General features: G+C 41.6%; 1 protein-coding gene across 1 annotated transcript in view; it reads right to left on the bottom strand.

The window, feature by feature from the left end:
- PARN (poly(A)-specific ribonuclease) overlaps positions 1-14,743 on the bottom strand; it is a 166,783-nt gene that overhangs the window by 16,787 nt on the left and 135,253 nt on the right. Inside the window, exon 22 of the mRNA XM_088466789.1 lies at positions 3,292-3,484. Coding sequence (XP_088322915.1) covers positions 3,292-3,484 — 193 coding nt within the window. The remainder of the gene's footprint in view (positions 1-3,291; positions 3,485-14,743) is intronic.

The raw sequence follows: 14,743 nt of genomic DNA, 5'->3' as shown, positions 1-14,743 counted from the left end.
CCGCTTTGTACTGGCAGCATAACTGCAGAGCGACATGGATACACTATAGCTCGCTGAACGTGGATTCTTTTTGCCTGCACATAACAGCTGAAAGTGTTGAATTTAAAGGCTAAAAACTCTGGTGCCCAGTCCAGCTTTACATAACCCTTCTTTAGAGTGTCAGGCCAAGGACGGTTAGAGAACCTATACTGCAAAAAAAAAAAAAAAAATGTAGTTTCACAACACACTACACAGTTAAGATTTTAAAATTCAGTATTGTGCTTTTCCCATAGTTATCCACTTAATAAAAAATTGATCCTTACATTAGTACATCTGTGAGCCAGATGTTCCATTTAAAGATATGTTCTACATAGGATGGATATTCCCAGTATGGCCTGTATGCACTTCATAAGATTGCTTAAAAAGGAAACAACGTGATTAATGATTTCTCTAAATGTCAAAGACACTTGGCTTGTCCTGCAGAATTATTAATTTTACCTTGTATCAGTTTAATCTAAGCACTGATACTTTATTTAAATTTTGGGAATGGTTTAAATAAATAATGTTACAGAAAACAATCCTGTGATGTTTCATTAAGTATGTAGGGATTATTTCTTATGTAGGCAAGATTCCAAAAAGTCCAAGGATGACCTTGCTGTGCATGGACACTGTTCTGCAAACAGTAACAGGGATCGTTGTGATGGGGGGATTCGAGTTTAGTGGATGAAGCAGACAATTTCACCAGGATCTGGCAATCTCACTAAAGCTGGGTACACGCCTATACAATTGTCGGCCCGTCCTTTCAATATCGAGAGAACGGGCGTTGGATTGTATAGGTGTGTGCGCTGTCCCGATGCAGGAGCGTTAGCCGATAAACTGCTTTTAACGCTCCTGCAACGGTCGAGATCGGGAGGTCGCATCTTATGTACTGCTTAATATTTATCGGTTCGACCTCCCGATCCCATAGAAGCCTCTACACACGGGAAGCAGTCGGGAAGCCGATGGACGGAAACCAGACCGTCTGCTTCCGACTGTGTAATCCCAGCAAGGGTTAACTGACAGGCGTCGATATCCCGACGCCTGTCATTTTCCCTACACCGGGAGCCTGACACCCGGGTTACCGATCAAATTTTTGAGTAGCTCAGAGAACTTAAGATGGGAGTTTCATCCCCCGCAAAGAGAATTGAATTCACCATTGTATAGAGGCACAGATTATTGGACCATTGTTCCTCCCCTTTCTGGATCATCTATAATCGTGCAGTCTGTGACCAGCATTACCCCACATGGAGCAATAGACATCACCATGGTTAGCAGCCTATAATTTTTGGGAACCCAGGCAAATATACAAATAATTGCCAGCACATCAGCCTTTTCTGGTGAGTTGGCAATCCAGACTTCAACAGCTTTCAATCATATTAAGTGAAACAAAGCAGAGAACCGATATTTTCTGGGCAGAGACAGGTTTTACTGACCAGTTATCTTAACGCCACCCACACTGTATATTATGCCTTTAATATAGATAATTGGGGTCTTTAGGAACAACCACGGCCTACAGAAACATGTATTTACTATAAATTATAGACTATAGATTGATAGTGGTCAAAAACCTATAGTCACAAGAATGTTATATAGGGAATATATAGACATCACACTGACATGTCAGCGAGTTGGCAAACGGATCTGAACCCTAAAGCACTCCCACACGCATAAATGTTATATATATATATATATATATATATATATATATACACACACACATACATATATATATATATATATATATATATATATATATATACACACACACATACATATATATATGTATATGTATATATATATATATATATACACATATACATATACATATACACACATACATACACACAGTAGTATGCTGGAACAAACTATCAGTAGAGCAATGGCAGTTATCAATTCTAGTACCTGTGTGCTGATGTTAATATGAAGTGCGAAATGGATTGTGCTGGGTGCTGTAATTCTCCAGACAAGTTGGTGCACCAGGATATAATGCATCTGGCCAGAATGTGAGTGGTATTAAATAGGTGTATAATGCACCAGGTAGAACAGGTAGCATATGACACGGAGAATATTACAGGTGTAACAGCGGTAGGTAGAACATATGGATTGTAGCAGCCTGGAAGCACAGGGTATCGCTTCGTGTTATAATACATCGGGCCTGATCTCAGTACTGGCTCCAGTTGATGGTAGCAGTGGTTGTCTAGTGTACAACATTGGTGGCTTAGTGTACCTATGGGTAATACAGCGGTACTGCTAGGCTCAAAAGTGGCGAGAGTCTCCTGGATCAGAACGTTCATGCAGGACATCCAGGAATAAAATCAACTTTATAAAAAGCCTGAACAATGCCAATGATCTGCAAATCTGTGCTTCAGTGGTCATCTCCATAGCACATTCTATCAATACATGAGGAAAAAAAAAAAAAAAAGGGCAAACACATACCGTACATAGGGGGTGATGTATCAAGCGCTGTAAAGTGTATGAGTAAACAAGTGGAGAAGTTGCCCATAGCAACCAGCTTCTACCCATCATTTTATGGACTGTACTTGATATACACTACCTCAAAGCTGATTGGTTGCTAATCGGCAACTTCTCCACTGCTTGGTACATCACCCCCATAGTAACAACCATCATGAACAAGAGCTGCAAGTCTAATTTACTAGTTCAGATCTGTGGATAAAGTCATGCAATACCAAAATGCTATACGCTCATTTCTAAATTAAATGAAATAACACAGTAAACAGCAAGTTGAAAATGTATGTTACATTGAACTACTGTACATCTCACATTGAACTACTGGTAAGTCACATACTAAAAGATAAATATCACAGATGACCATAGGTTATGAGCTGCTCAGAAATGATCTTAGATTATGGCATATTATGGTAGATGTGCATAGCCTCTAATCTAGATCATCTCATTTTGTCTCAAAACTAATTTTGCACTGCTGAAGTGAAATAGTTCCCAGTGTTAGAAACTGTATTTTGTCCATCTAACAAGTTGCACGACTGCATTTTAAATTATTGCATGATGTACTTAAAATGCTTGCAAATTAGAATGTCCCTTGCTCTGTTCTAGGGTACAGGGCAAGTTAACAATGTTTTAGGTCTGGCTTTTCGATTTGGTAGACCGAAATGGCTAGAAAGTGGTAGGCCAGAAACCGAATGCCAATACCAGCTAGGCTGCAAACATATTTACACTACAGCGTGTACTAGTTTATTATAAAATTAAAACAAACAAAAAAAATAAATAATACTGCAAAACAATATAGCAAGTCACCTGTTTGCATAAAAATCTCTTGGGCTTTGCGGAATGTAGGAGTTGTACTGTGTTTTTAACCTCTTCCTCTCCAAATCCTTCCACCCATCTTCAGGCCATTTCCTTTTGGCATGGCATTCTTCGTTCTTTCTCTCAACATATTCAGCATAAGTCTGGATACGGTAACTCTCTGCATATCTGCTGGTGTTAACTGCTGCAAGGGGGAGGTAAAGGTTTATACATTTTCAAATGAAGAGTTAAAATCCCACACTCATATCTAGAGTTCTTTGGGATCGTTACTAGTCAAAATAAAATTCAAATAAGCTCCAGGATACCTATATAAACTTTATATACACACAAAGTTTTGCAGTTTCTCAAGGACTGTCCCATTTTTATACTGAAGACTGAATTACAAACTGTCCTATACATGGTATTAATGAATATCATTCTTGATATTTGAGAGATGTCAAGTAGATCATTTTTAATACAGGAAAATTGATTAAATGAACTGCATACTTGGAAATATATTTTAAAAGATTCCACTAGCTTTCCTTTTCTGTGTTGCTTGTGTGTGTTTCTATGTGTGAGAGGCCATGTTCCAACTGCTCTAACAGGTCACAGTGCTGCTGGACTGAGTGGCCTGTGTGCAAATGGCCAGACGTAGAATAAAGCTGGCTGCATTCAGCGTGACCAATGATGCCGTAGCTCGGCGTAACTAGCCTCTGTGTGGGCGGCATAAGACCATTCGCATAATATGTATGTGTGGTTTCAAAAGCAGCAGAAAGTGTGAGCACGTGTGATATCTAGCAAAAAAAAAGTCTAGAACTGTCTTAGAGACACTATATTAACATCTGTTGGAGTAATCCTTAAGTAAGGAAATATTTCATAAAGCCACTCTGAAGTATTTTTTCCCCCCACACAAAGCACTCAAACATAAACCATGACCACTTTAATCTCACTCTTCGTATATTCTACAAGTTTAAAATTAAATCTAAAAAGAAAAAATGGCAAAAATATTAATAGTCAAATAATGGCAAAACAGTAAATAAAAAAACCTATATCCATTTCCATCAAACACTAAAAATCCACATTAAAAAAAAAAAAAAAAAAAGTAGTAACAACCCAATCTGTTCTGTTGATATGTACGGTGAACAGGGGTAAGTAAGGCCGGTTACTTTGTTGTAGATACAGAGTCACTTAGCGCTTACATTTGACTCTAATGAATGGTATTGGTCTCCACTTGTTGCACTGGACATTTGCCTGTATAAAGTCAGTGTGCTTGCGTTCATATAACAAAATGACTGAAGAGATTTGTCACAACAAGACTATAGTGCAAGTCTGCCGTTACAGGAAGATTAAACAGGTAAAATGTAGGCCTTCTCCGACTGAACACAGCTTTTTGGCAACTCTGCACCATCTCTCAAAAGCATGTTAAACAGTTTTCTTCTAATGAGCAACCATCAATTCATCACATACCTTCCAGATTGCACATTGGTATAAACAGGCTAGCAGAATATTTTCCTTACAGTCTCTACATAAACCAGCAGGTTTACTTTGCAATTGCGCCAGCAACCAACATTGGTCTGTCAAGTCTATGTAGCATGGCAGTATATGGGATATGGAGATTTAGAGGATATTGCACAGTACATCGTTTAGAATGCCTGGAGACCTACATCACAGCAACAAGAGTGGCTAGCATCCCAAACCTGGCACAATCTCAAGAAATCAGGCGATGTACAGGATAATAAACTAAATGCCTGGAAACCACTGTACACTAGGCTAGTGAAAGGGCAAAAAGTGAATCTACTCTAGCCATAAAGCTCTTCTATAAACCACTAAACCGTATGCAGTTGGGAAACCGGCTGCCTTAATACAGACAGCCGGCTTCCGGGCTGCATTATCCCGGCGTGGGATAAATGAACGGCGTCTATATCTAGATGCCTGTCATTTAGCCGACGCCGGGAGACCAGCGCCACGGCATCCCAATCGAAGGGATGCCAGTTGCCATGAGCGGAAAGGCGCGGGGGTGGAGGGGAGGGTAGGAGGGTTAGGGAACCCGGGGGGGGGGGTTAGGGACCCCCCTGGTAGGGTTAGGGTTAGGCAGCGGGGAAGGGTTAGGGTTAGGCACTTAGAGGGGGGATTAGGGTTAGGCACTTGGGGGGGAGGTTAGCGTTAGGAACCCCCCTAAGGAGGGTTAGGGGGTTAGGTTAGTTTATACTTACCTTAGGGACGATCAGGATTTCCAGCGCTGTCGAGCTTCCGCTGCCGGGCTCTGCTGATCTGTCGGGCTGCCGGGAATCGAACTGCCGGCCATGCAGCAGCCGGGATTCCATACAGATTCCCACTAAACAATCGTTACAAAATAAAGTGTGGATGGTAGCAGATGCCTATATTGCTGGCATACTGCACTCAGTTGATGACATTTACTGAAAACATATGGACAGGGATTTGAAACAAGTGATTTAACATACTGCAGTCACTTAAATTTTGTAACCTGTACAAAAGAAAGGAGAGATTCTGATTGGTTGTTATGGCATGTTTATTCCAGTTAATCATGTACCTGTTTTCAGGTAAGAACAGTGATCTTGACACTTGGAATTGACTATTGTACACCGAACTACCACATACAACTTTGTTCGACATGATAAATCCTAGTAAATGTATACAGTATATTATTGAAATGTTGTGGTAATCTACAGTAATAAAGATCAAAGACCAGAGTAAAGTGGCCTTGCCCAGAGTTCACCACTAATTCAATACAATAAAATGGCTAGGAGCCTCTACAAAATCTTTACTCGAACTGGCTTCTAGAATGATGCATTCGCTATAGGCTCAAAAGGAGAAAGGGTCTTGCTGTGCAAGCTCAGCGATAAGCACACAGAGTATGGCTCCAATGTGTGCCAGCAAAACGTGGGAGATCAGACTATACATGTACAATTCCAGCGTAACCATTCCCATATATGAAACCACAGCACACATTCTGCATACTACATCAAAAAGCAACAAAGAACATGCACAATACTAAGCATATGCAGAGACCTGCAATTACGTTTGTGCAAAACAAAAGAAATCAGTTTGAAAAACTAGGTGGTACCTCTGCCTTAACTAAAGCAGAATACTACTTAGAAGAAAGTTCTTTTTATTGCCTGCCTTCATACAGCAACAATTTACCAACATTCCTTCAGGTCCCAGCAGCTTTGCAGCTTTCAGACTTTAATCTGCAATCCAAGCTCTGGCTTGAAGCCATCTGGAGAACGGATGAATCAGCAAAATGAATTGGCTGTCAACTAGTGTCCTCTGCAGTTTCCAACTTAACTGTCTGGAATAAAAAAAAAGCACTCAGAGAAAGAAAGAAAGGAGTATTGTTCCTGGACTCACTGCCGTTTAATGCAATGTTAAAAGGATATTTCCACTTTTAAACAAGTGTCTTCCATTACATTTACTACGCCCAAACATACCAATTTGTCAATACGGCATGGCAATAATGATCCTACGTTAATATCCAAGAACCTGTGTGGTGTTACTTTAGTTTAGTTAGGTTGCTATGGGTAGCAGACACCACTGAGCAGCCTTGCAAACAGCAGCTACTGCATCAGACACCATTTTGTATTAATTTCTCTGCAGATCTTAGTTCCATGCATGATTCAATCCATTAGTTGAAACAATCATACTACAGACAGCTTGGTAGTTATTTCAAGAATGTGTTTAGAGCTGCCAATAATTGCATGTTTGTTGGCATTGTTGTATACTGCTGCTACATTGCACTAAGTGCTGAAAATTTGTTGAATAATGGCCTTCCAACACTGCATTTTGAAAAGATGCAGTCAGAAAAGTACTGCGAGAATTCAGAAACTACTACAAAATGGCATTTACAGCCAGGTTTATTGTATGTCACTTGCACATGTCCGAGTGACCAAGATTTAGTGACTGTCCTGAGGATGTTGAAGATGAACTTCCCATAAGGCCTTGCACATCAAAAACAAAAGGAAAATGTGGAAAAAAAAATTGAGAAAATTGTTACAACGGACAGTCAACTTGGCATCCGATTGATAGCAGAAATGGTAAACATCACCAAACAAAACGGTTAGGCAAGTTTTGCATCAAGATCTTAACATGACAAAAATTTTGAGGCAAGATGGTTCCAAGGCTCTCACTGCCAAGCAGAAAGAAAAAGTTATTACCTGTGATGAAACCTGGATCTTCAAGAATGATACAGAGACAAAACGCCCATCCATGCACTGGAAAACACCATCACCACCAAAAATGAAGAAAGCACATCAAGAAAAATTCAAAGCCATGTAATGGTTTTAATATCAAGGGCGTTATTTTGGAAGACTGGGTACCAGAGGGTGCAACAGTAAACCAACATTACGAAAAAAATGTTCTAGCTATTTTGCGGGAAAGAATCAGTAGAAAGAGTTGTGGAATAATGGTTCCATCCTCCTTCAGGACAACGCACCACCCCGCACAGCTCTCTCTGTGAAGCAGTTTTTGGCCCGAGAAACAGATTGCAGTGCTAGAACACCCTCCATACTCGCCAGGCCTAGCACAGTGTGACTTCCCCAAAGTCAAATCTGTACTGAAGGGAATCTGTTTTGAGTCAGTTACTGAGGTAAAGAAGAAAACAATGAAGCTGTTGAGACAGCTGACAGATAATGAGCTATAGCACGGCTATGACCAATGGAAAATAAGAATGCAGCAGTGTGTGGATGCAGAAGTGGGTACATAGAAGGGGAAGAGTTAAAATGTACTTAATATAATTATACAAACTATACCATCAATCTCATTATTTAAAAGCTACATCCCGTAAAGGAGTCCTGCATTTTGTGAGCTGAATCAAAATGTTGATCAATTCGTGAGGAGCCAGTGACATCACTGAGACTTGACACAGAAATTGGTTCAGTCCACAAAATAATTTGGAATCCAGTGCACTTATAATTAATAAATACCACTCACTTGTCACTTTGATTATCATTGTGCTTCCAGGGTCTGCGCTACCTTTTCCTGGTTCTGTCCCCCACATGCATGGTTAGCCATCTTCTCTAATCATGTGGATCCCATAGAAGTAGGTTGTAATCATACCAACACATTCCCTCTCCCCCCTTCTCTTAACTCCTCCACGGTCATCTCCCATACCAGTCTCCCCTCCTCCACCTATCTAAACGTAATAATTATCTGTGTCACTCAGCACACACGCCCCTTGGCAGGCACAGGCAAGGCTCCGAGGGAGTGAGGAGAAATTCAGCGCAGTAGTAAAAGTTCCAAGCGCTTAACATAATATATTGGAATGACAAATAGGCATAGTCAGGTGGATAAACTAAAATATCTACGCTCTCCCCACAAAAAAAATAAAAATGTACACATCACCCGCACACAAGCTAGAGGACACGTAGGCAAACCATAGTGCAGATCTCAAAATGCTGTAAATTTACAGCTCAATGATGGGATTAATTGAACATTATGTTACACTGCTCTACTTTATACCAATACTGGAAAAGCCTAAAATCTTTACAAGAGAACAAGACACAAACCCCTCACTGTTGGCAGCATAAGTGGACCATTTACTACAACACAGTCGCATGATAAAGCCGTGTTGCTCTACAACAGTGAAACATTTTACTTGCCTCCCTAAGCTATCATGCGTCAAATTTGGAATGTCATAAATGGTGGTTTTAAGCCTTTCCCCTGTTCTACAGCAATGAAAATCTGATTATTACAAAATAGAAGAGGTCAGAGCAGGTAGAAGAAAAAACGATGCCAAAACACATTTTTGCTCTCTACCATATCACCAAAATTAATAAGCTGTCTACGTGCAATGGAAGCAGCCATTTTGTGGGCTGGAATAGTAGCCAGTTCGTTCACTAGGAACTAATGTCACACAAAATGGCTCCATTGTGGAGTAGGTGATTGATGCCATTTAAGGTCTTGGCAATGGTCATCAATTACAACAAATTCTCAACCTGTGTTATATTACAGTGACCATGCAATTGCTACTTGTAAAACCAGACAACTCCAAAATCTGTTTCACATGTACAGATTTAAATAAAATGGCTGTAAAATAAGATTTGTGAGGAATTTTTAAACACAGAGTGTACAACTATTTTATATAGAGCCAACAGAATAAAAAGCTTATTTTTTTTTTATCTACTATGTAAAAGGGGTAGACTGATTACTGTTATACAGTGGCGTCACTAGGGGGGTGCGGCCCGCACTGGGTGTCACCCTTCAAGGGGGTGACACCAAGAAGAGCAGCATGTCACACCCGCGGGCCGCACACCCACGGCACCACCGCCGACCATGCTGCTGGAGCCGGAGGAGACACTTTTTAATGTGTATGCGCAGGTCCGTCCTGCCGCACGCTGGTCCTCTCTGCTCTGTGCGCCGCTGCCGGGGTGAGCTGCACATTCTCTCACCGCGGCCGGCGTCCAGAGCCACACACAGTCACAGAGAATCTCTCTGTGCCTGTGTGTGGTTCTGGACGCCGGCCGTGATGACGTCATCGCGCACGCCGGCTCTGCTTGTTCTTCTGGGAGCCGCTCAGCCTGTGGGGAGAAGGAGGAGGGACTAGGTGCCTCTGAGCGTGCTGCGTGTCAAGAACAGAAGAAGGACTCAAGACAAGTGAGCACCCCACCCGGACACACCCAGAGGTAAGTACTGACTCACTGCACAGGGGGGGGCACAGCATAAGGGGGATTACTGGGGACCGGGGCCACTGCATAAGGGGCGCTGGAAGCACAGCTTAAGGGAACATTGCTGGGGGCACTACTGGGAGCACACCAGGCACTGCATAAGAGGCGCTACAGGGGGCACAGCTTAAGGGGCATTGCTGGGGGCACTGCATAAGAGATGCAATACTGGGGGCACTGTATAAGGGAACTACTGGGGGCATAGCTTCAGGGGCATTGCTGGGGGCACTGTATAAGGGCACCACTGGGGGTACACCAGGCACAGCTTAAGGGGCACTGCATAAGAGGTGCTACTGGGGGCACAGCTGAAGGGGCATTTCTGGGGGCACTGCATAAGAGGCAATACTGGGGCACTGTATAAGGGCACTACTGGGGACACAGCTTAAGGGGCATTGCTGGGGCACTGCATAAGAGGCGCTACTGGGAGCACAGCATAAGGGGTATTGCTGGGGGCACTGCATTAGAGGCGCTACTGGGGGCACAGTATAACGTGCACTTCTGGGGGCACTGTATAAGAACTGTATAAGACGCACTACTGGGGATGCTGTATAAGGGGCACAACATAAGGGGCATTACTGGGGCACGGCATCAGGGGCATTGCTGGGCCCACTGAATAAGGGGCACTGCATAAGGAGTGCTACTGGTGGTAAAGTATAATGGGCGCTACTGGGGGAACTGTGTAAGGGGCACTACTGGGGGTACAGCATATGGGGCTCTAATACAGGGGGCATTGCATATTGGGCACATCTACAGAGGGCATTGCATAAAGGGGCACTACTACAGGGGGCATTGCATATTGGGCACATCTACAGAGGGCATTGCATAAGGGGCACTACTACTGGGGGGATTGAATAAGAGGCATTCCATAGAGGTAATGCGAGTGTTTGTCCATCTGCAAATGGAAACTCTTGCAGCCCATTGATTTAACATATATTTAGTGATCGTACAAAAACAGCACTAAGGATTCAGTGTGGTGTGAATACAAGGCCCATGTGGGGGGGGTGGGGGGTGACACCATGAGCTACAACATCGGGTGACACCAACCCTAGTGACGCCTCTGCTGTTATATACATTTTTTACTTTTACATTTTATTATAAAGAGAATGGGTAAATTTAGAACAGCAGTTCGATTGCGTGAAAAACACTTTTTTTTGCACATTAACTAAAGGTAACATCACAATACAAAATGCCATTGACTAGACAACTTTGGTAGAAAAATAAAAAAATCTTGAGGTAGTATTCTGGTTTCAAACAGACAGACAATTTTGACCTGATCTGTAGATAAATCTACATATAAAAAATGGTCTACATAGGTTCAAATAAGAATAATATACATTTTATTTTTAATAAAGTGGTGAACAAATGTTTGGGGGGTGTTGTAAATTCATATAGTGAGAGTTTATTAATAAGTTTTATTTAAACAAAAATAGGCCAAGTGCAATATATTTTGTTATAATCAGGCCAAGAAAAACTACACAGTAAAAGTAAGCGTTTATTCCCCCCCCCCCCCAAAAAAAAATGGAAATGAGAAAAATAGACTATGTCCCTGCACTACAGAGGCAAGACAACATAGAGGCTTATTTTCTATTAGAGATGTCACAATATGATAAGGTCTGTGTATTAATTTTGTCTGAAGACTAAAGTCTTATTAAAATGTTTAAAAATAAACAAAAACTTACTACTATGATTGCTTGGTGATCATTAGCAGGGTGAAGCTAAACATTTACCAAAATTGAGGAGGGTATCCAATTATCTGCGATAACAATAAGTTTTCTCTGGCGAAAACTTTTTGGACCCATCGCACAAATTTGAAGCTTATCGCATGTATGTGCGCTCTTATCGTGCAATCCTATTACAAAACCGGCAATAGGACATTCGCACGATAATTCTTGCAGGGATGACAGGTGAAAACTACAGGTTACAATGGGGAAGTCAGCCTGTACCCCCCAAAAAGGTAAACTAATATTGGGTAACAGTATAGAAGTCTTTTACTGGCCATAATCCAAGTGTTTGGAGTTCTTAAATTGTGTCAAATGGCTGTTATATGCATTTTTCTATAATAGTAAAAAAAAAAAAAAAAAAAAGATGAAGACTTTTTTTTTTGGCCAAAAAGGTAATGCTCTAGTTAAATTAGGGGTACATAAAATGGGGGTAAGTATAATTTTGAGTCATTTTAGGGCACTTTTAAAAAAATGTTAAAAATACACCTGCTGCAATACAATGTTTAACACCTCTGCCCCATCCATACAGCCCACCAAAATACCTGACCCACTAATCTAAACCCATTTTCCTGCACTTTTTGCACGTTAAAAATGACATGTCATTGTAGGCCCAAATAGGCGAATTTAAAAACTATTTTTGCCCAATGTGTCATTAAGAGGGGTGTCCCAGGGGTTATGCACCAACTCCCGACATTTTAGGAAAAAAATGGGGAGTTTGCACAACATTCACCTACTCAGATATTTTTAAAACAAATTCACAATAATTGCTAAGGAAGACTTTGGACCTGCAAAAAACACGGCCAATTGGAAAAACGGGTTATCGCGGCCAATTGGATACCCCCCTGAGTGTATGCATATTCAACTAGCTTAACATGCCTGTTCACCAAGAATTAAACAGTCAAATTTCCACAATTTAAGAGAAATATATAAAAGCCAAGTTGTGTGACCCAAGTAGTCCCGTTCCAGGCCAATTTGGGCTAAAGCAGAAAAAAAAAACATGCGTTGCCAGCTTACAAAACACAGACACGGGTAAATTGAGAATAGCAGTGTAGTGCTAGCCCAGAAGCATAAAGAATAATGCTAATACCAATAACCGGATCATCTGCTCTAAACTGAATCAATATGGATGACCAGAAAACTGACAGCGGCATCCCGATGTGCAAAATCCCGACAGGGGCTGGTAAGTACACTAACCCTCCCCCCTCTCTACCCCTAACCCTCCCTCCGGTGATGCCTAATCTCCTCCTCTCCCCCCCCCTCCCCCCCCTCTCGCACCCTAAACCTAACCCTCTCTAGTCGGTGCCTAACCCTAAACCACCCCGAAAGGTCCTTAAACTTAATCCCCCCATCCCCGGGCTAGCCCTAACCCGCATACTTACCTTCGGGTTGTCAGCGGTCGGGATGTAGACGTCGGTATCTTGATTTCTTCTAGATATCGGCGTCCGAACTCTGACGGGTGTTGGGATTCCAGCGTCTGTATATCGATGTCTGGGATCCCGTCCGCATCCCGCTCTAAACCGCAGTTTTTGGATGTAAAATTTCCAAATTATCCCACTACAGGGAATTCAGACATCTCACACATTCTCCATTACTTGACATACACAGATTACATTAATCACGTTTTGTAAGTTAAAATTAACCAACTCTGAAGCAAAAGGAGAAAAAGAAAAAAAACAAAAAAAAAAAAACAGCAGATTGCCTCAGAGTTAATTTCCACTCTTCTAAAACCAGTTAACACGGACCTGCAAGACTTAACAGGTTTCAGAAGAATCTTGTTTTCACCAGAATAAAATAGCTGCTAATGCACAGAAAAGTACTGTTCTGCACTGCATCAATTTGCATATTATCTCAGGATTTGTTAACCCCCACAAAGGGCCTGAAACATAACACATGGGCGCACAGCCTCAACCAAACACATGCACTGGCATTGATAAACTTGCATTATTTTAAACATTTGCTGTCTGAATGTAATTTATATATGAGAGGCAGAACTTTGTGGGTGGAGCCAATATAAGAAAGCAGCCCAGCTACTGAATTCGGAAAAAAACGTATTTTTATCACCGATTCAGAATCCAACTCTTTCGCCTCAATCAGAATTACAGTGCAGTGTCCACTACGCAAACAAATCAACCATTTTCAGTTCACATTAACATTAGTTAAAACCACTATATTTGTTCAATGAAGGTAAAAATTTATTTTCGTCCACAAATTCTAATGGAATTGTGTCCCCCCAGTGGTCAATTATGAAAACGTGCCCAACGCTTATCTTCACTAAATGGTACATGCTCCCTTATGCCGGGTACACAATAGTGCCACCAGCAATTGTTACGATGTCCAAGGACTCCCTGGACATTGAATGATTACCGGTACACAACTGCAGCGACTAAAGGACGGAACAATTGATGTGCAGCACATCATACCTGACGTCGCATGCGAACGCGGAGGCGCACATACACAATGCACGATATGTCGTTACAATTTGGTCAAATCGCCCAAATTGTAACATTGCTTCAGTGTGTACCCACTAGACATTTTACCATTTCTTCTCAAAGTATACTAATAAGGCTCGTTAAAACACTAATAGGTCAGGAATAATTCTTACGTTGTCAAATTGGTGCCAGATTTATAGAAGACTTAATCTTGAGTTTGGCTTTAAAATGTACCGCATAATCTTTTAGACATTACCATGATGTTCTATAGCAAGTGTGATTTAACTGAGGAATTTGTGATGCAGTCTTTAATGAAAATAAAATAATCCACCTAAGGCAGATTACAGCTGCTTGGTTCCTGGCCAAGTGATAGCCGGAGGGAGAAAGGAAGAGTGCCAGACTCTTGTCAGTTACAGACACTGTACTTGTATTATCACACCTGTGCATCCAGCACAGTGACTCAGCTGATCCTAGGAGTGGGAGCCCTGCTCCCACAAGTCCCTCCCTATTCATTAGCAGGGATATGCTAACTTCCTCCAGATGGACAAATACCCACTTGTTTAATTTTTATGTATGGACCAAATACTCTGCACTTACCTAGAACGCTGATGGGCCACAGTCACAGTAGCACTTTGTA

The sequence above is a fragment of the Taudactylus pleione genome, unplaced genomic scaffold (genome assembly GCF_031769625.1).
Source record: "Taudactylus pleione unplaced genomic scaffold, aTauple2 ptg000066l, whole genome shotgun sequence".
Classification (NCBI taxonomy): domain Eukaryota; kingdom Metazoa; phylum Chordata; class Amphibia; order Anura; family Myobatrachidae; genus Taudactylus; species Taudactylus pleione.
This window is presented reverse-complemented; position numbering and strand designations above follow the sequence as displayed.